General features: G+C 51.3%; 1 protein-coding gene across 1 annotated transcript; it reads left to right on the top strand.

Annotated features, from left to right (window-relative positions):
• The first annotated feature begins 8936 nt into the window (after positions 1–8936).
• Positions 8937–18056, top strand: GGT5 (gamma-glutamyltransferase 5). Its single transcript, XM_058431882.1, has 10 exons — positions 8937–9046; positions 9327–9422; positions 9901–10096; positions 10722–10879; positions 11400–11546; positions 16266–16402; positions 16759–16949; positions 17370–17476; positions 17611–17777; positions 17916–18056. Exons 1-10 carry the CDS (start codon positions 8998–9000, stop codon positions 18054–18056), a joined length of 1389 nt encoding a protein of 462 aa, XP_058287865.1. The 5' UTR covers positions 8937–8997.
• The last annotated feature ends 398 nt before the right edge of the window (positions 18057–18454 follow it).

Raw genomic sequence — 18454 nt, 5'->3', positions numbered from 1 at the left:
AAAAGACAGAAAAGTTCATTTTTTTGTTCTAATGGTTATCTTAATATCTTCATCCTATAATTATATGTTTTGTATAATTATAATAGCTATATAAGATATACTACCCCAGTACGTTGTTTTTTGGATATTCTATTCGCCCCTGATGGTTAATTTATGTGTCAACTTGGCTAAGCTATGGTGCCCCATTGTTTGGTCAAATACTTGTCAATATCTTGCTGGGAGGTTATTTCATAGATGTGATTAACACTGACAGTCAATTGACTTTAAGTAAAACAGGTTACCCACCATAATATGGGTGGGCCACCTCCAATCAGTTGAAGGCCTTAAGAACAAAAACTGAGGTTTCCCAGAGAAGCAGGAATTCCGCTTCAAGACTGTAACACACAAACCCTGCCTGAGTTTCTGGCCTGCTGACTGCTCTATAGATGTTAGGTTCCAGACTTCGAGATCAACTCTTACCTGAATTTATAGCCTGCTGGCTTGCCCTACAGATTTTAAACTTGCTAGTCCCCACAATCACGTGAGCCAATTCCTAAATAAATCTCTCTCTGTGTATAACCTATTGGTTTAGTTTCTCTAAAAAACTTCTACATCCAGTTGCCTGGATGTTAAGTAATACTGAAATTAGCTAGTGACTTTTTTTTTTTTTTTTTTTTTTTGGACAGAGTTTTGCTCTTGTTGCCCAGGCTGGAGTACAATGGCACGACCTCGGCTCACCACAACCTCTGCCTCCTGGATTCAAGTGATTCTCCTCCCTCAGCCTCCTGAGTAGCTGGGATTACAGGCATGCGCCACCATGCTTGGCTAATTTTGTATTTTTGGTAGAGACAGTTTCTCCATGTGGGTCAGGCTGGTCTCAAACTCCCAACCTCAGGTGATCTGCCCGCCTTGGCCTCCCAAAGTGCTGGGATTACAGGCATGAACCACTGCACTCGTCTCCTAGTAATTTCTTCTTTTCCGTGATGTGTCTCTTACCTCTAATAATACTTTTCTTCTTAAAATCTACTTCATTAAAAATAGTTATGCTGGGCGTGGTGGCTCATGCCTGTAATCGGCACTTTGGGAGGTCAAGGTGAGTGGGTCGCCGAAGCCCAGGAGTTCAAGACCAGCCTGGGCAACATGGCGAGACCCTGCCTCTACAAAAAATACAAAAATTAGCTGGGTGTGGCTAATATAATTCTAAGTTGGCACACTTGTAGTCCCAGCTACTTGGGAGGCTGAGCTGGGAGAATCGCATGACCCTAGAAGGGAGAGATTGCTGTGAGCCAAGATCACGTCGCTGCACTCCAGACTGGGAGACAGAGTGAGGCTCTATCTCCAAAAAAAAAAAAAAAAAAAAGTTATACAGCTTTCTTGGTTAGTGCATGCATGATATATTTTTCATTATTTTCCACCTCTCTGTATCCTTATATAAAAGGCATTAGTTGGGTTTTACTTTATTTCCAATTACTTTAATTTTTATTGATTGTCATTTTAAATTTAGGTAATGATTTATTTGGGTTGAAAGCCACCATCAGTTTGCTTTCCATGCCTATTCTGTTTCCTCCTATTTCCTTTCACATCTTGTTTTGCATTTGTTATTTTTATTATTCAATTTCCTTTTTCTCTATTAGTTTCCTAACTGTGCAGTCTTGGAGTTATTTTAAAAGATGACAGTAGATTATTTTAGAGCTTACAACATGCATCCTTCACTTACCAAAGTCTAACATGAGCTAGTACTTTTTTTGTTGTTTATTTGTTTTTTCTTGACATAGAGAGAGTTTTCCTCTGCTGCCCAGGCTAGAGTGCAGTGGAGCAATCTTGGTTCACTGCAACCTCCGCCTCTTGGGTTCAAGCAATTCTCCTGCCTCAGTCACCTGAGTAGCTGGGACCACAGGTGTGCACCACTATGCTCGGCTAGTTTTTGTATTTTTTTAGTAGAGACAGGGTTTCACCATGTTGGCCAGACTGGCCTTGAACTCCTAACCTTAAGAGATCTGCCTGCCTTGGCGTCCTAAAGTGTTGGGATTACAGGCGTGAGTCACCATGCCCAGCCTATGAGTTAGTACTTCTATCCTCTTCCTAGTCAGTACAAGAACCTTGGAACAGGAACTAAATTTACCCCCAGTGACTTATATGCTAATATTTTTGTGTATTTTAAATATATGTGTGTGCATAGATGTATCTGCGTGTTTTTTGTGTTTTTATTCTTATTTATTTTGAGAGTGTAGAGCTATGTAAAAGTAAAGAGAATTGTGTAATGAAGCCCCATGTATCCATTCAATTTCAACAACAATCTTATGGCCAAGCTAATTTCATGTATACTCTTTCCTGCTTCCCTCTACCCCCACATTATTTCAGTGCAAATCCCAGATATATAACTTTACCCATACATATTTCAGTATGTTTTATTTATTTTAAGCCCCACAACATATCATTTTCTATACTACTATAATTTTATACCAATAACATTCATTTAGATTTACCCACGTTTACCTCTTCTGTTACCTGTTTTTTTTTTTTTTTTTTTTTTTTTTTTTTGAGACAGTCTCACTCTGTCGCCCAGGCTGGAATGCAGTGGCGTGATCTCGGCTCACTGCAAGCTCTGCCTCCTGGGTTCACGCCATTTTCCTGCTTCAGTCTCCCGAGTAGCTGGGACTACAGGCACCCGCCACCATGCCCGTCTAATTTTTTGTATTTTTTAGTAGAGACGAATTTCACTGTGTTAGCCAGGATAGTCTCGATCTCCTAACCTCATGATACACCCGCCTCGGCCTCCCAAAGTGCTGGGATTACAGGCGTGAGCCACCACGCCCGGCCACCCTTTATTTTTATTTATAAAAATATCTTTGGGGAAAAAATATCTTTGGGCACGTGGTCAAGGATCTCCTGAGGCTGTGTCATGGGCTGTATATATATATATATATATATATTCCATATATATACACACACATATATATATTCCATATATATACACACACATATATATATTCCATATATATATACACACATATATGTATGTGTATATATACACACTTTCACTTTTTTTTTTTTTTTTGAGACAGAGTCTTGCTCTGTCGCCCAGGCTGGAGTATAGTGGCGTGATCTCAGCTCACTGCAACCTCCACCTCCCTGGTTCAAGCAGTTCCCCTGCCTCAGCCTCCGAAGTAGCTGGGATTACAACAGGCGCATGACACCACGCCCTGCTAATTTTTTTGTATTCGTAGTAGAGACAGAGTTTCACCATATTGGCCAGACTGGTCTCAAACTCCTGACCCCAGGCAATTCGCCTGCCTTGGCCTCCCAAAGTGCTGAGATTACAGGCGTGAGTCACCGCGCCTGGACTTTTTCTTTTTTTTTTTTTTTTTTGAGACGGAGTCTCACTCTGTCCCCCAGGCTGGAGTGCGGTGGCAAGATCTCGGCTTCCTGCAACCTCCACCTGCTGGGTTCAAATGATTCTTGTGCCTCAGGCTCCCAAGTAGATGGCATTACAGGTGCCCACCACCACACCTGGCTATTTTTTATATTTTTGGTAGAGATGGGGTTTTACCACATTGGCCAGGCTGGTCTCGAACTCCTGACCTCAGGCGACCCACTCACCTTGGCCTTCCAAAGTGATGGGATTACAGGCGTGAGCCACCATGCCCGGCCATTTTCACTTTTGAAGGATATTGTTAGTGGGTGTAGAATTCTAGGTTGGCAGATATTTTCTTTCCTCAGTTTGAAAACATGGTTCTCTTGTATCTGATTTCTCCTGTTTTTATTGGGAAGCCAATTCTCAACCTAATTTTGCTCATTTGAAGGCAATGACTTTTTATGTTGTTTTGTTTTTTGAGATGGAGTCTCACTCTGTCGCCCAAGCTGGAGTGCAGCAGTGTGATCTCAGCTCACTGCAACCTCCGCCTCCTGGGTTCAAGCGATTCTTCTGCCTCAGCCTCCAAAGTAGCTGGGATTACAGGTGTCCACTACCACGCCAGGCTAATTTTTGTATAGAGATGTAGAGATGGATTTTTGCCTGTTGGCCAGGCTGGTCTTGAACTCCTCATTTCAGGTGATCCGCCCGCCTCAGCCTCCCAAAGTGCTGGGATTACAGGTGTGAGCCACCCTGGCCTGAAGGCAGTATCTTTTTTCCTCTGGCTGCTTTGAAAAGTTTTGTCTTTGCTTTGAGCAGTTTTACACGGATGCATTTAGGTGGCTCTTCATTCCATGACTTGATTCTTTTTTGTCCAGTTTAGAAAATTCTCAGCTGTATCTCTTCAAGTATTACGTCTTCACCATCCTCTCTCTACTCTCCTTATGAGACTCCAATTTCACATGATTTATGCCTTGTTAAAGTATCTCCCATGTGTCTTAATCCATTTCCTGTATGTTTTATCTATTTTTCTCCTTGTACTTCATTTTGCATCAAACTGTCTCCCAATTAGCCGGGCATGGTGGCGGGTGCCTGTAATCCCAGCTACTCAGGAGGCTGAGGTGGGAGAATTGCTTGAACCTGGGAAGCAGAGGTTGCAGTGAGCCGAGATCATGCCATTGCACTCCAGCCTGGGCAACAGAGTGAGACTCTGTCTCAAATAAATAAATAAATAAATAAACAAATAAATAAATATAAAAAATCCTATCTCCCAGTTCACTATTTTTTTATGTTTGTGTCTAGTCTGCTGTTCAAATTGAGTTCCTAATTCCATTTTTTTTTTTTTTTTTTGAGACTTAGTCTCTATCTGCTGCCCAGGCTGGAGTGCAGTGGTGAGATCTCAACTCGCTGTAGCCTCCACCTCCCGGGTTCAAGCAATTCTCATGCCTCAGCCTCCTGAGTAACTGGGATTACCACCACGCCTAGCTCATTTTTATATTTTTAGTAGAGATGGTGTTTCGCCATGTTGGCCAGGCTGGTCTTGAACTCCTGGCCTCATGTGATTCGCCTGCCTCTGCCTCCCAAAGTGCTGGGATTATAGGCATGAGCCACCACTCCCAGCCTCCATTTTTAATAGTTGCCAGTTCTTTGATAAACTTCTTATTTCTTTATATCCTTGAATATAGATATAAAGTACTTATTTTAAAGTACATGGTCTGAACATTTCATAATCTGGAGATCCTACGGGCCTTTTTAAAAGTTGTCTGTGTTTTCTCATGAGCTTTGTTCCTGCTGTCTTATTTCCTTGTTTGCTTGGTTGTTTTTAATTTAGCACTGGAGAGTGTGTATAAAAATTGTTAGAGGATGGGTGTGGTAGCTCATGCTTGTAATCCCAGCACTTTGGGAGGCCAAGGCGGGCAGATCATGAGGTCAGGAGTATAAGACCAGCCTGGCCAACACAGTGAAACCCCGTCTCTACTGAAAATACAAAAATTAGCTCTGTGTGGTGGCTGGTGGCTGTAATCCCAGCTACTTGGGAGGCTGAGACAGGAGAATCGCTTGAACCCAGGAGGTGGAGGTTGCAGTGAGCTGAGATCGAGGCACTGCACTCGATCTCAAATAAATAAATTTGCTATCTCAAATAAATAAATAAATATAAAATAATTTGAGGCCTAGGGGTCTGAAATTCTGAGATCTCCTTTATGCATTTGAGTGACTGAGATGATTTGAAGCTGGATCCAGTGCTCCTGAGGGCTGCCCTATTTCTGGTTGACTGTGACTCTTAGAGTGAGAAACCTGTACCCCACGTGCGGGGCATTATGGCATCCCCTCCCTCAGCCACATGAGTAGGTCCACAGCACTGCTCTAGACCAGGTGTGGTGGCTCACGCCTATAGTCCCAGCTACTCAGGAGACTGAGGCAGGAGGATTGCTTCAGGCCAGGAATTTGAGACCAGCCAGAGCAATATATTAGGTTGGTACAAAAGTAATTGCGGTTTTTGCCATTAAAAGTAATGGTGACCCTGTCTCAGAAAAATAAAAAGCAAAAAAAAAAAAAAGAGAGAGAGAGAAAAGAAAAAAAAGAATCACTGCTCTGTCTCTCAGCCTCCTCTTTCAGGATTGGCGGTCGCCTTGAGGGGAATGCTGGCCTTGCCTGTCTCCAGCCCTGTGCTTCTCTGCCTCCTATGCCTTTAAGCACATGTTTTCTATTTGCTGGGCTTTTCTAGTTCTCTGAGGGAAGTGTGGTCTGAATTACAGTCTCCCATTACCAGGAAGTCTGATTTAAATTTAACTGATCTTTTTTTTTTTTTTTTTTTTTGAGATGGAGTCTTGCTCTGTTGCCCAGGCTGGAGTGCAGTGGTGTGATCTCGGCTCACTGCAAGCTCCACCTCCCAGGTTCACACCATTCTCCTGCCTCAGCCTCCTGAGTAGCTGAGACTACAGGCACCTGCCACCATGCCCAGCTAATTTTTTGTATTTTTAATAGAGATGGGGTTTCGCCGCGTTAGCCAGGATGGTCTCAATCTCCTGACTTCGTGATCTGCGTGCCTCGGCCTCCCAAAGTGCTGGGATGCTGGGATTACGGGCATGAGTCACCGCGCCCGGCTTTACCAGATTATTTTTTTAAAATGTAAGGGAGCAAGGCCAATGCTGGGGCCTGGGTAGGAGGCCATTGCAATAACCCAGGTGAGAGAGGTTGGTGGCTTGGACCAGTGTGGTGGAGATGGAGGTAGAACCTGCATCCGGAGTCACTGGTGGGTTGGATGTGGGGAAGGAGGAAAGTGACCAATCCAGGATGGCTCCAGGGTGTAGGCGCTGAGCAAAACGGAGTGGTTGTGTCAATTTCTAAGACAATAAGGACTAGGAGAGGAACCATTTCGTGGAGATGGTTGGAAGGAAAATCAAAAGTACAGTTTAGGTCATGGTATGTTTGAAATGTTTCTTAGACACCCAGAGTGGGTACCTTGTGCATAGCTAGGTATAAGTGTCTAGAGTATAGGGAGAGGACTGGCCGGAGATAAAGTTGGGGAGTTACCATCACACAGGTTGCATCTCATGCCATGAGCCTGGATGGACTCACCCAGGGAGAAGATATAGATGCACAAGGACCATGGACCAAGCCTGGGGCCCCCAACATCAGGAGACCAGGGAGGTGGGAGGAAAACCAAAGCCTGGCAGGGTTGGGGAGATGGGTGCAGGGACGTGGGCCATTCCCTCTTGGGGCTTTGGTTTCCCCATCTGTAACCATTTACCCCATTTTGCCCTGGCAGCCAAGACAACTGACAAGGCTGGAAGCAGAGAGGTTGGGGAAGCAAGGGTGCACTCCATTTAGTTAGGAAGTGAGGCCTTTGTCTGGGATGGGAGTTTAAAGTGTTTTTCTTCCCCCAGTTTGTCATTTGGCTTTGTTTATGGTGTTTTATTCTTATAAAAATTAGTGTTTATGCCTGACTTGTTTATTTCATCTTCTGGCTTTGTGCTCTCTTTCCCATTTGTGTCCCTGTAGCGCCCATGTGTGCCACATGTGGGCCCAGAGAGGGACATGTGGCTCAGGATCTGGGGAGGGTTTGTGTCCAGATGGACGTGCTAGGTCAGGCCACAGATGCCTGAGCCAAAGGAGGGTGCTAGGGCCACAGGTCCCACGGGGTGGGTGCAGGGACCCAGGTCCACTCCCTCTTTGGGCCTTGGTTTCCCCATCTGCAACTGGGGTTTAAATGCTGGCTTCTAGCCGGGCGCAGTGGCTCACACCTGTAATTCCAGCACTTTGGGAGGCAGAGGTGAGCAGATCATCTGATGTTGGGAGTTTGAGACCAGCCTGACCAACACGGAGAAACCTCATCTCTACTAAAAATACAAAATTAGTCAGGCGTGGTGGCGCGTGCCTGTAATCCCAGCTACTCGGCAGGCTGAGGCAGGAGAATCACTTGAACCCGGGAGGCGAGGTTGCAGTGAGCCGAGATGGTGCCATTGCACTCCAGCCTGGGCAACAAGATTGAAACTCTGTCTCAAAAAAAAAAAAAAAAAAAAAAAAAGCTGGCTTCTTGAGGTGCTGGGGAGGAAGGATTCCTGGGTGTGAGGGAAGAGGTTGTCCTCGGTGAGCTGTGCAGGCCTGTGCCCCAGGGACAGGAATCATCACAAGGTAGGCCAGGCTGACCAGCCCTCAGTGCTAAAGGGCCCACCTCTTGCTGCTCATGGACTGATGGGGAGGAGTAGCCCAGAGCATTTATTTTCTTTCTTTCTTTTCTTTTCTTTTCTTTTTTTTTTCTTTTTTGAGACAATCTTGCTCTGTTGCCCAGGCTGGAGTGCAGTGGCACGATTTCAGCTTACTGCAACCTCTGCCTGCTAGGTTCAAGCGATTCTCCTGCCTCAGCCTCCTGTGTAGCTGGGATTACAGGTGCCCGCCATCACATTCAGCTACTTTTTGTATTTTTAGTAGAGGCGGGGTTTCACCATGTTGGCCAGGCTGGTCTTGAACTCCTGACTTCAAGTGATCCACCCACCTCCGCCTCCCAAAGTGCAGGGATTATAGGCATGAGCCATCGTGCCCGGCCTAGGCCAGAGAATTTCCATAGGCTCAGAGCCCCAGGAGAAGTTGTGGGGCCCATCAGCTCAAGCCCTATGCCCTGGTGGTGGCAGGGAAGGATCCTGGGGTCACCTGCCAAAGGCCAGCCTTGAAGTAGTTGTGGCCAGAGTGTCCCCAGTGAGATGGGGAGTGGAGTCCCAGGGTGGGCTCCCGAGGCCACTGTGAGGGACTGAGAGGTGGCCTAGGCCTGGTTCTGCCTGTGGCATATGAGCTGGTGCTGCTGGGAACAGTGGCAACAGAAGTACTTTGCAAACTGAGAAGCACCTTGTATATGGCAAAGGTCAGTGTAAATGGCATCACACTTTGCAACTGTGGTGTGCTGTGGACCTGTGAGCAGCTGGATTCGATGGGGGAGGCCGGGTTGTGTTCTGCAACCTAATCTGTGGTTTGGTGGCAGCCGACGGGCCACCTCAGTCACCATTCTCCAACGAGTGCCAGCTGAGCAAGCCTGGTGGGGAGGCAGGGGGAGGGGAGCCCCACAGCGACTCTGTGCCATGTCCCCTAGAGCCATCCTCCAGCAGCAGGGCTCACCCGTGGATGCCACCATCGCAGCTCTGGTCTGCACCAGCGTCGTCAACCCTCAGAGCATGGGCCTGGGTGGAGGGGTCATCTTCACCATCTACAATGTGACGACAGGTGGGCCCACATGTGACCTGCCATGGGGAAGATGGGCTTGTCCACACCACTGCGTAACCCCTTCTCCAGCCAGTCCCATCCACTCAAGCCCGTTTCTGGGTGTTCTTGGGCCCCCTGCCCTGCCGCCTGTGCCTCAGCTGTGCAAAGCCCTTGTGTCAACTCCTGTCCCTGTGTTAGCCCAGAGTCCATCTCATAATGCAGAGATGGAAACTGAGGCCTAGAGCAGGCCAGGGACTGTCTGCAGGGTCCATGACCACTCACCTGCCCTGCCCTACTCCAGGGAAGGTGGAGGTCATCAATGCCCGGGAGACGGTGCCGGCCAGCCACGCCCCGAGCCTGCTGGACCAGTGTGCAAAGGCTCTGCCGCTGGGCACAGGTGACACCCCACGGAGGTCCCCCGCTCCCACCCCCCAGGCCATAGGACTGACCAGAACACCCCGGCAAAGGAGCAGCGCCTCACGGACAGGCTGTGACTCCCTGGCACTGGGGGACAGGGAGCCTGTGGGGAACCCCCAGCCTCAACCTGCAGGGATTGAGAATGTCCCCCTTGGGAACGGACTCTCTGAGGTGATCCAGGGAGAGGGACCAGGCTGGACAAAGGCCTGGAGGGTTCAGTGGAGATGGGTTGGTGGGGCAGGGTGGGGCTCCTGGGCCAGTTTGTGCAGGGCCCCTTGGGCTTGGCCATGGACTTTGTGGGGAGCCACAGGTGATTTGAGCAGGGAGGGACGTGGTTGGGTGTGGGCTCCAGAAAGCTCACTCTGGCTGCTGTAGCTGGGGGGGCCACATGTAGGGGTGATGGCAAACCCGGGAAGGCCTGGAAGCCACAGGGTTGAGAGCTGGGATGTGCCATGCAGGGGCCCAGTGGATTGGGGTGCCGGGGGAGCTCCGCGGCTATGCCGAGGCCCACCGCCGCCATGGCCGCCTGCCCTGGGCACAGCTGTTCCAGCCCACCATCGCGCTGCTCCGAGGGGGGCATGTGGTGGCCCCTGTCCTCAGCCGGTTCCTGCACAACAGCTTCCTGCGGCATTCCTTGCAGGCGTCAACCCTGCGGTGAGCCCCACATGGTGGCCCTGGGCTCCTGGGTTCAAGGCCTTATCCTATCTGGGCCCAGTCCACACCCCAGCTCTGCCTCAGTCCCTCTTACACTGGAGGATTGACCTTCGGGGTACTGAAGACCTTAAGGCCAGGACAAAGAGTACTTTTCATGGCCCTTCCAGCTCCCCGCAGCTGAGCCTAACTTGGGGTTAGGCTGGGGGGAGTTTATTGCCCAAGTGATAGGACTCCAAGGTGTGGATTTGGGCTCCGCCACCTGCCCTGGGGCCCCAGCCTCCTTCTCCCTCTCTCTGGCATGGCAGGAGGGCTTCAACTGCCACTCCCACCTGCCCCACCCAGCCCACTGACAGGCCCTCCCAGAAGTGAGATGACAGGCCCTAGGTGGACCCAGGCCCCACTGGGATATTTGCCCTCCCTGGACCAGGGCCATGAGCTGGGTGAGTGGTGTCAGTCCCACCACCTCCTAGAGAATCTGCCCCCTGGTGTCCACCCCAGCGTCTCGGGACCCTGGGCCAGGGCGCCCCCCACTGTAGGGTCCTGAGGACTCCACCCACAAGAGCCCCGGAAGAGTGTGGCTGCCTCTGGGACCTGGCCCCACCCTGAGGCTCCCCCCATCCCCCAGCCAGCTCTTCTTCAACGGGACAGAACCCCTGAGGCCTCAGGACCCACTCCCATGGCCTGCGCTGGCCACCACCCTGGAGACCGTGGCCACGGAGGGCGTGGAGGTCTTCTACACAGGGAGGCTGGGCCAGATGCTGGTGGAGGACATTGCCAAGGAAGGTCAGCCTCCCTGAGGTCCCATACTCCATCCCTGCTGGAGGAAAAGCCAAGTTCTGGGCACTGGGGGTTGAGGGCAGGCTCCTTCCCAGGCCCTGAGGGAGTGCTGGCGGTGCCCGGGACCCCGAGAGGCCATGCACCTAGCTCTGCCAGCCCAAGGACCCTTGTGGTCCAGGACCTCAGAGAGCAGAGCCTGCACGTTAGGGCCAGCAGAGGGGCGTTACCGATGGTCACGGCAGGAATGGGTAGCCGAGCTGACCATTCTCACAGGCTCTCATAAGCCAGCTCCCTCTCCCATCTTCCCTTTCCTCTCCCCAGCCTCCCTGCCTCTGGTCTCTGTCCACCCCTCCACGCCTGGCCCCAAGGGGCCGGTCCTGAGGCCACTGCCTACAAACCTACCATCATCCTCTGTGTCCGCAAGGCTAGAGCATGAGTGGAATCCCATTGTGTGACCTGACAGCAGTGGCTATTCCTCCCTGCCTCGTTTCCCATCTGTTCATGTCCCTTCTCCTTCTCGTCCCAGGGAGCCAGCTGACGCTGCAAGACCTGGCCAAGTTCCAGCCCGAGGTGGTGGACGCCCTGGAAGTGCCCCTGGGGGACTATACCCTGTACTCACCACCGCCGCCTGCAGGGGGTGCCATTCTCAGCTTTATCCTCAACGTGCTAAGAGGTAAAGCCCCTGCCCAGAGCCCTGGCGCCCCCCTGCACCCCCCGCCCCTGGGAACTCAGACTCCAAGCCCAGACAAGGCCCAGCTCAGCTCCATAAACCGGGTTCACAGATGCACAATATGAAGACAGAGCTGTGGAAACCAATCAGGATGGTGGGTTTTAGAGCTGGCCTCCGGCTCAACCCATATGTGAGGCTTTGCTGAAGGGTGTGACATCATTCATCCAGAGTCCTCCTCCCGCTGGGTGACCAGTCCTAGACACAGAAGCAGGTGGGCTGTGTGGGTGGTGAGCTGCCCGTCAGGGGCGTGCACCCGGGGGAGCGAAGCCAGCCCAGCCCAAGGCAGCCTGCAGGGGGGTTCTGGCAGTGCCGAGGCCTGGGGCTGCCTGCGCTGGCTTAATATTAGTGTCCTGTGTCTGCCATTGCAAATCACCACAAGCTTGGTGGCTTAAAATAACAGAAATGTGTCCTTTCACAGTTCTGGAAGCCAGAAGCCCGGTATCTAGGTGTCCACAGGGCTGCATTCCCTTGGGGGCTCCAGGGGAAAATCTGTTCTTTGCCTTGTCGACCTAAATAAAAAACAGAACAAGGCTGTCAAAGAAAATAATGTTTGTTCCAGAGTAGGCATCGCAGTAGGAATACCCATGCTAGGGCCAACTATGTGTGCATTCAGGGAGGTGAAGGAAGACAAAAGTTTTCAAAGAGAAAATGAGGAAGATTATATAACTTTTTTGTTTACAATCAGTGATAATTTATTGTACATTTCATTTTTTTCATTGCATTATTATTATTATTATTACTGAGATGGTGTCTTGCTCTGTTGCCTAGGCTAGAGCACAGTGGCACAATCTCGGCTCATTGCAAACTCTGCTTCCTGGGTTTAAGCAATTCTCCTGACTCAGCCTCCCAAGTAGCTGGGATTACAGGCATGGGCCACCACACGCTGCTGATTTTTATCTTTTCTTTTTTTCCTTTTTTTTTTTTTTTTTTTAGACAGAGTCTCAATCTGTCACCCAGGCTAGAGTGCAATGGCGTGATCTCAGCTCACTGCAACCTCTGCCTCCCAGGTACAAGCAATTCTCCTGCCTCAGCCTCCCAAGTAGCTGGGATTACAGGTGCCTGCCACCATACCCAGTTAATTTTTGTATTTTTGGTAGAGATGGGGTTTTGCCATGTTGGTCAGGCTGGTCTTGAACTTCTGACATCAGGTGATCCACCCACCTTGGCCTCCCAAAGTGCTGGGATTACAGGCATGAGCCACCGCGCCCAGATGATTTTTATCTTTTTAGTAGAGACAGGGTTTCACCATGTTGGCCAGGCCGGACTTGAACTCTTGAATTCTTGACCTCAGCTGACCCACTTGCCTCAGCCTCCCAAAGTGCTGGGATTCCAGGCATGAGCCACCTCTGCTTGGCTATTTTATTTTTATTTCATTAGTTTTTGGGGAACAAGTGGTGTTCAGTTGCATGGAAAAGTTATTTAGTACTGATTTCTATTTTTTTTTTTTTTTTGAGATGGAATCTCACTCCGTGCCCCAGGCTGGAGAGCAGTGGCATGATATTAGCTCACTGCAACCTCTGCCTCCGAGGTTCAAGCAATTCTCCAGTCTCAACCTCCTGAATAGCTGGGATTACAGGTGCACGCCACCAAGGCTGGTTAATTTTTTTTTTTTTTTTGAGACAGAGTCTCGCTCTGTCGCCCAGGCTGGAGTGCAGTGGCGCGATCTCGGCTCACTGCAAGCTCCGCCTCCCTGGTTCACACCATTCTCCTGCCTCAGCCTCCCGAGTAGCTGGGACTACAGGCACCCGCCACCATGCCCGGCTAATGTTTTTGTATTTTTAGTAGAGATGGGGTTTCACTGTGTTAGCCAGGATAGTCGCCATCTCCTGGCCTCGTGATCCGCCCACTTCGGCCTCCCAAAGTGCTGGGATTACAGGCGTGAGCCACCGCATCTGGTCTTTAGTGGTGATTTCTGAGATCTTGGTGCACCCATCACCCAAGCAGTGGACACTGTACCTAGTGTGTAGTCTTTTATCCCTCATCCCCCTCCCACCTTTCCCCTTGAGTTCCCAGAGTCCATTATAGCATTTTTCTTTTCCTCTGAGACAGAGTCTCGCTCTGTCACCAAGGCTGGAGTGTAATGGTGCATCTCGGTTCACTATAACCTCCGCCTCCTGGGTTTAAGCGATTTTCCTGCCTCAGCCTCCCAAGTAGCTGGGATTACAGGCGCCTGCCACCACGACTAATTTTTTTTTTTTTTGTATTATTAGTAAAGATGGGGTTTCACCATGTTGGCCAGGCTGCTCTTGAACTCCTGACCTCAGGTGATCTGCCTGCCTTGGCCTCCCAAAGTGCTGGGATTACAGGTGTGAGCCACCATGCTGGGCTCCATTATATCATTCCTCCTTTTTTTTGGAGATGGAGTTTTGCTCTTGTCACTCCCAGGCTGGAGTGGAGTGCAACTGCGCGATCTCAGCTCACTGCAACCTCTGCCTCCCGGTTCAAGCGATTCTCCTGTCTTAGCCTCCCGAGTAGCTAGGACTACCCGTGTGCGCCACCATTCCCGGCTAATTTTTGTATTATTAGTAGAGACAGGGTTTCATCATGTTGGCCAGACTGCTCTCGAACTCCTGACCTCAGGTGATCCACCCGCCTTGGCCTCCCAAAGTGCTGGGACTATAGGCATGAGCCACCGCGCCCGGACCATTATATCATTTTTGTTCCTTTGCGTCCTCATAGCTTAGCTTTGGTATATATGTTTCCGGCCTGGCGCGGTGGCTCACGCCTGTAATCCCAGCACTTTGGGAGGCCAAGGCAGGTGGATCACGAGGTCAGGAGATCGAGACCATCCTGGCTAACACAGTGAAACCCTGTCTCTACTAAAAATACAAAAAATTAGCCAGGCGTGGTGGCGGGCGCCTGTAGTCCCAGTTGCTTGGGAGGCTGAGGCAGGAGAATGGTGTGAACCCGGGAGACAGAGCTTGCAGTGAGCCGAGATCATGCCACTGCACTCTAGCCTGGGCAACAGAGTGAGACTCTGTCTCAAAAAAAAAAAAAAAAAGAACTGTTTTGAAATGATCATCCTTGGCTACTAGGCTGCATGGAAAAGTGATAAGGGTGGCACTGGACAGGCCACTCGTGGGCAGACGTCTTTGCAGAAGTATTTTTTGTGTAAGATTGTGATGGGCTTTTTGTAAGGTTGTGAGCTGTTATTTTTTTGAGGCAGGGTCTTGCTCTGTCACCTGGGCTGGAGTGCAGTGGCACTGACAAGGCTCACTGCAGCCTCAACCTCCTGGACGCAAGCAATCCTGTCACCTCAGCCTCCCAAACTGCTGGGATTACAGGCATAAGCCACTGCACCCAGCTGAGAACGAGAGTCCTCTCTTCATGGCCTTTCCCTGGCTCTATTTTTCAGCGGGTTTTTTTTTGTTTGTTTGTTTGTTTTTTTGAGACAGAGTCTGGCTCTGTTTCCTAGGCTGGAGTGCAGTGGTGCAATCTTAGCTCACCGCAACCACCGCCTCCCGGGTTCAAGCAATTCTCCCTCCTCAGCCTCCGTAGTAGCTGGGACTACAGGCACCCACCCTCATGCCCGGATAATTTTTGTATTTTTGTAGAGATAGGGTTTCACCGTGTTGGTCAGGCTGGTCGCGAACTCCTGACCTCAGGTGATCCGCCTGCCTCGGCCTTCCAAATTGCCGGGACTACAGGTGTGAGCCACCGAGCCCGGCCGCAGCTCTATTTTGACAATTTTCACAGCCTCTTCCCATTTCTGGTGGCTGCCAGCATTCCTTGGCTTATGGCTGCCTCACTCTAGTCTCTGTCTCCATGGTCATACTGGTTTCTCCTCTGCTCTGTGTGTCCTCTCCTCTGTGTGTCTGTCTTACAAGGACACTGTGATCACATTCAGGGCACATCTAGATAATCTAGGATCATCTCCTCCTCTCAAAATCTTTGACATACTTTAGGCTGGGTGCGGTGGCTCATGCCTGTAATCCCAGCATTTGGGCAGGCTAAGGTGGGTGGATCACTTGAGGTCAGGAGTTGGAGACCAGCCTGGCCAACATGGTGAAGCCCCATCTCTACTAAAAATACAAAAATTAGCTGGGCATGGTGGCAGGCGCCTGTAGTCCTAGCTACTCGGGAGGCTGAGGCAGGAGAATCACCTGAACCCAGGAGGTAGAGATTGTGGTAAGCTGAGATCGTGCCACACACTCCAGCCTGGGTGACAGAACAAGACTCCCTCTCCAAAAAACACAAAAAAGGTGGGGCATGATGGCTCACGCCTGTAATCCCAGCACTTTGGGAGGCCAAGGCAGGCAGATCACTTGAGGCCAGGAGTTCGAGACCAGCCTGAACATAGCGAAATCCTGTCTCTACTAAAAATACAAAAATAATTAGCTGGGTGTGGTGGTGAACGCATGTAGTCTCAGCTAATCAGGAGACTGAGGCACAAGAATCGCTTGAACCCAGGAGGCAGAGGTTGCAGTGAGCTGAGACCACACCATTGCACTCCAGCCTGGGCAACAGAGTGAGACTCTGTCTAAAAAAAAAAAAATCTTTAACATACTTTTCCACTTAAGGTATTAGTCACTCTTGTGCTGTATAAGGTAATATCCACAGGTTTTGGGAATTAGGATGTGGGTGGATCTTTCTACGGTGGGAGGGGCAACATTCAACCCATTACATAGGGTGACCCCAACCTGTGCCCCAACCCCTCTCCAGGGTTCAACTTCTCAGCAGAGTCGGTGGCCAGGCCTGAAGGGAGGGTGAACATGTACCACCACCTTGTGGAGACGCTCAAGTTTGCCAGGGGGCAGAGGTGGAGGCTGAGGGACCCTCGAAGCCACCCCAAGCTCCAGGTGAGGTTGCTGGGCTGGTGGGCCGTCCTCTTCCCCAGCTAAGGACTTGGCATGAAAGGAGGGTCAGGCCTGGCAGGGGGAGGTTGGAGGGATACGTATGTGGTTCTAGGCCAGGGCAGGGCTGAAAGGGATCCTGGGGTGGCAGGTACAGGGGTCAGGTGCAGGAGTGGCACCATATCTCAAAGGACCTGGAGGGTGAGCAGAGTCTAGACCTAGCCTGGGCTTGAGGGAGGCCTGGCCACAAGGTGGAGGACAGACTGGAGGTGGCCCCCATGGGGGCTGAGCTCATCCTGCCCTTGGTTCTGCGGATCCCACCTGGCCCCTCACTGACCCTGCCGCCTGCCCACCTACCCCAGAATGCCTCCCGGGACCTGCTGGGGGAGACCCTGGCCCAGCTCATCCGCCAACAGATCGATGGCCGGGGGGACCACCAGCTCAGCCACTACAGCTTGGCCGAGGCCTGGGGCCACGGGACAGGCACGTCCCATGTGTCTGTGCTGGGGGAGGATGGCAGCGCCGTGGCTGCCACCAGCACCATCAACACACCGTGCGTGGGGCTTGGGGGAAGGCTGGTGGCCTCACTCCTCCTCTCCTAGACCTGCACTCCCCCAGCCCCACATCCCCTCACTTGTCCCCATGGGGCAGCACCTTGCTTTTGCCCTTTTTCTCCTCCTCTATTTCAAAAGGGGCCCCCATCCCTGACATCTCTGGCTGGAAAGGCTGCTGCTGGGGTGGCCCCGACCCAAGATTTACCTGGGAATGGGCAGCCTCACTCAGAAGGGTGCCCTGATATGGGGGCACAGGTGGGTCTTTGGGGACCCCTCCTGGGTGGTGCCAGGGAGAGAATAGCGGCTCCAGCATGCTTTGGGGCAGCTGTAGAATGAGGGGGTCCTGCAAGACGTGCAGGGCAAGTGGTGTCTGGTGGGAGCCCCAGGTCCTAGCCCAGGCTCTGCCTCCACGGCTGCAGCTTTGGAGCGATGGTGTATTCACCACGGACAGGCATCATCCTCAACAACGAGCTCCTGGACTTATGCGAGCGATGCCCCCGGGGTTCCGGCACCACCCCTTCACCTGGTGAGAACAAGACTTCCCACCCAGGGTCCACAAGGGCTCCCCACCAGGGGAGAGGAGGGAGGGGGCTGGGCTGGGGCTGCATGCTAACCCCTGGGTGGGTCACTGCACTCGCCAAGCCACTGTTTGCTCAGCAGTGAATGGAGACAGGGTGGGTGGAGCTCCCGGAAGGTGCTGGCCCCCAGTTCCAGGCGAGCGTTCCCCATCCTCCATGGTGCCCTCCATCTTGATCAACAAAGCCCAGGGGTCGAAGCTAGTGATTGGCGGGGCTGGTGGGGAGCTCATCATCTCTGCCGTGGCCCAGGTGAGTCTGGGGCTCCTGGCTCGAGTGTCTCCTCTCTGGGCAGCATACTGTCTGACTCTCTCTGGAGTGGGGATATGAGGGCTGATGTAGGGTAGTGGGGTACCCCCTTTCTCCCTGCAACCCTCATCTCTCCCCCAGGCCATCGTGAACAAGCTGTGGCTTGGCTTTGACCTGAGAGCGGCCATTGCAGCCCCCATCCTGCATGTCAACAGCAAGGGCTGTGTGGAGTACGAGCCCAACTTCAGCCAGGTGAGGCTGAGGTCCGAGCTGGATGCCTAGGGCAGAGCCCACTCCCCAAGTCCGTGCTTCTCAAAGCCACCTGGGAGGAACTCAGTCACTGAGATTCTTAGGCAGGTACACTTCAACTTTGGGGGCCATAGGAGTTGGGGACCTTGATGAGTGAGGCTGTCAGTGGCCTCCAAGACAGAGAGCAGGGTGTTGTCTACGCTGCTCCCAGGCTGAGGATCTCAGCACCTTGGTCTCTGGTCTGTGGTTGATGCCATTTTTCAGAAATGAGTTTTCCTGGCTGGGGCCTCTCAGACTCTCCCTCATGGTGACTTTTTCCTTGTGTGATTTGTAACTTATATTTGCAACTTTATTTGTCAAAGAGGTTATTTTTCCTGTGGCAGTCTGTAAAGTGATTTTCTTCTGGGGCACTAGGGCACTGGTGGTAATTT

The sequence above is a fragment of the Hylobates moloch genome, unplaced genomic scaffold (assembly GCF_009828535.3).
Source record: "Hylobates moloch isolate HMO894 unplaced genomic scaffold, HMol_V3 SCAFFOLD_19, whole genome shotgun sequence".
In the NCBI taxonomy this organism is placed as follows: Eukaryota; Metazoa; Chordata; class Mammalia; order Primates; family Hylobatidae; genus Hylobates; species Hylobates moloch.
The sequence above is the reverse complement of the archived record's forward strand: the minus strand, read 5'-3'. Positions and strand labels throughout refer to the sequence as shown.

Bases quoted from the DNA above. Each gene is read 5' to 3' on its own strand.
- GGT5 (XM_058431882.1), top strand. From the start codon at position 8,998: ATGGGCCTGGGTGGAGGGGTCATCTTCACCATCTACAATGTGACGACA. The intron at 10,880-11,399 runs GTCAGCCTCCCT...TTCTCGTCCCAG, and splicing joins GGAGGACATTGCCAAGGAAG to GGAGCCAGCTGACGCTGCAA. The intron at 17,778-17,915 runs GTGAGTCTGGGG...TCTCTCCCCCAG, and splicing joins TCATCTCTGCCGTGGCCCAG to GCCATCGTGAACAAGCTGTG.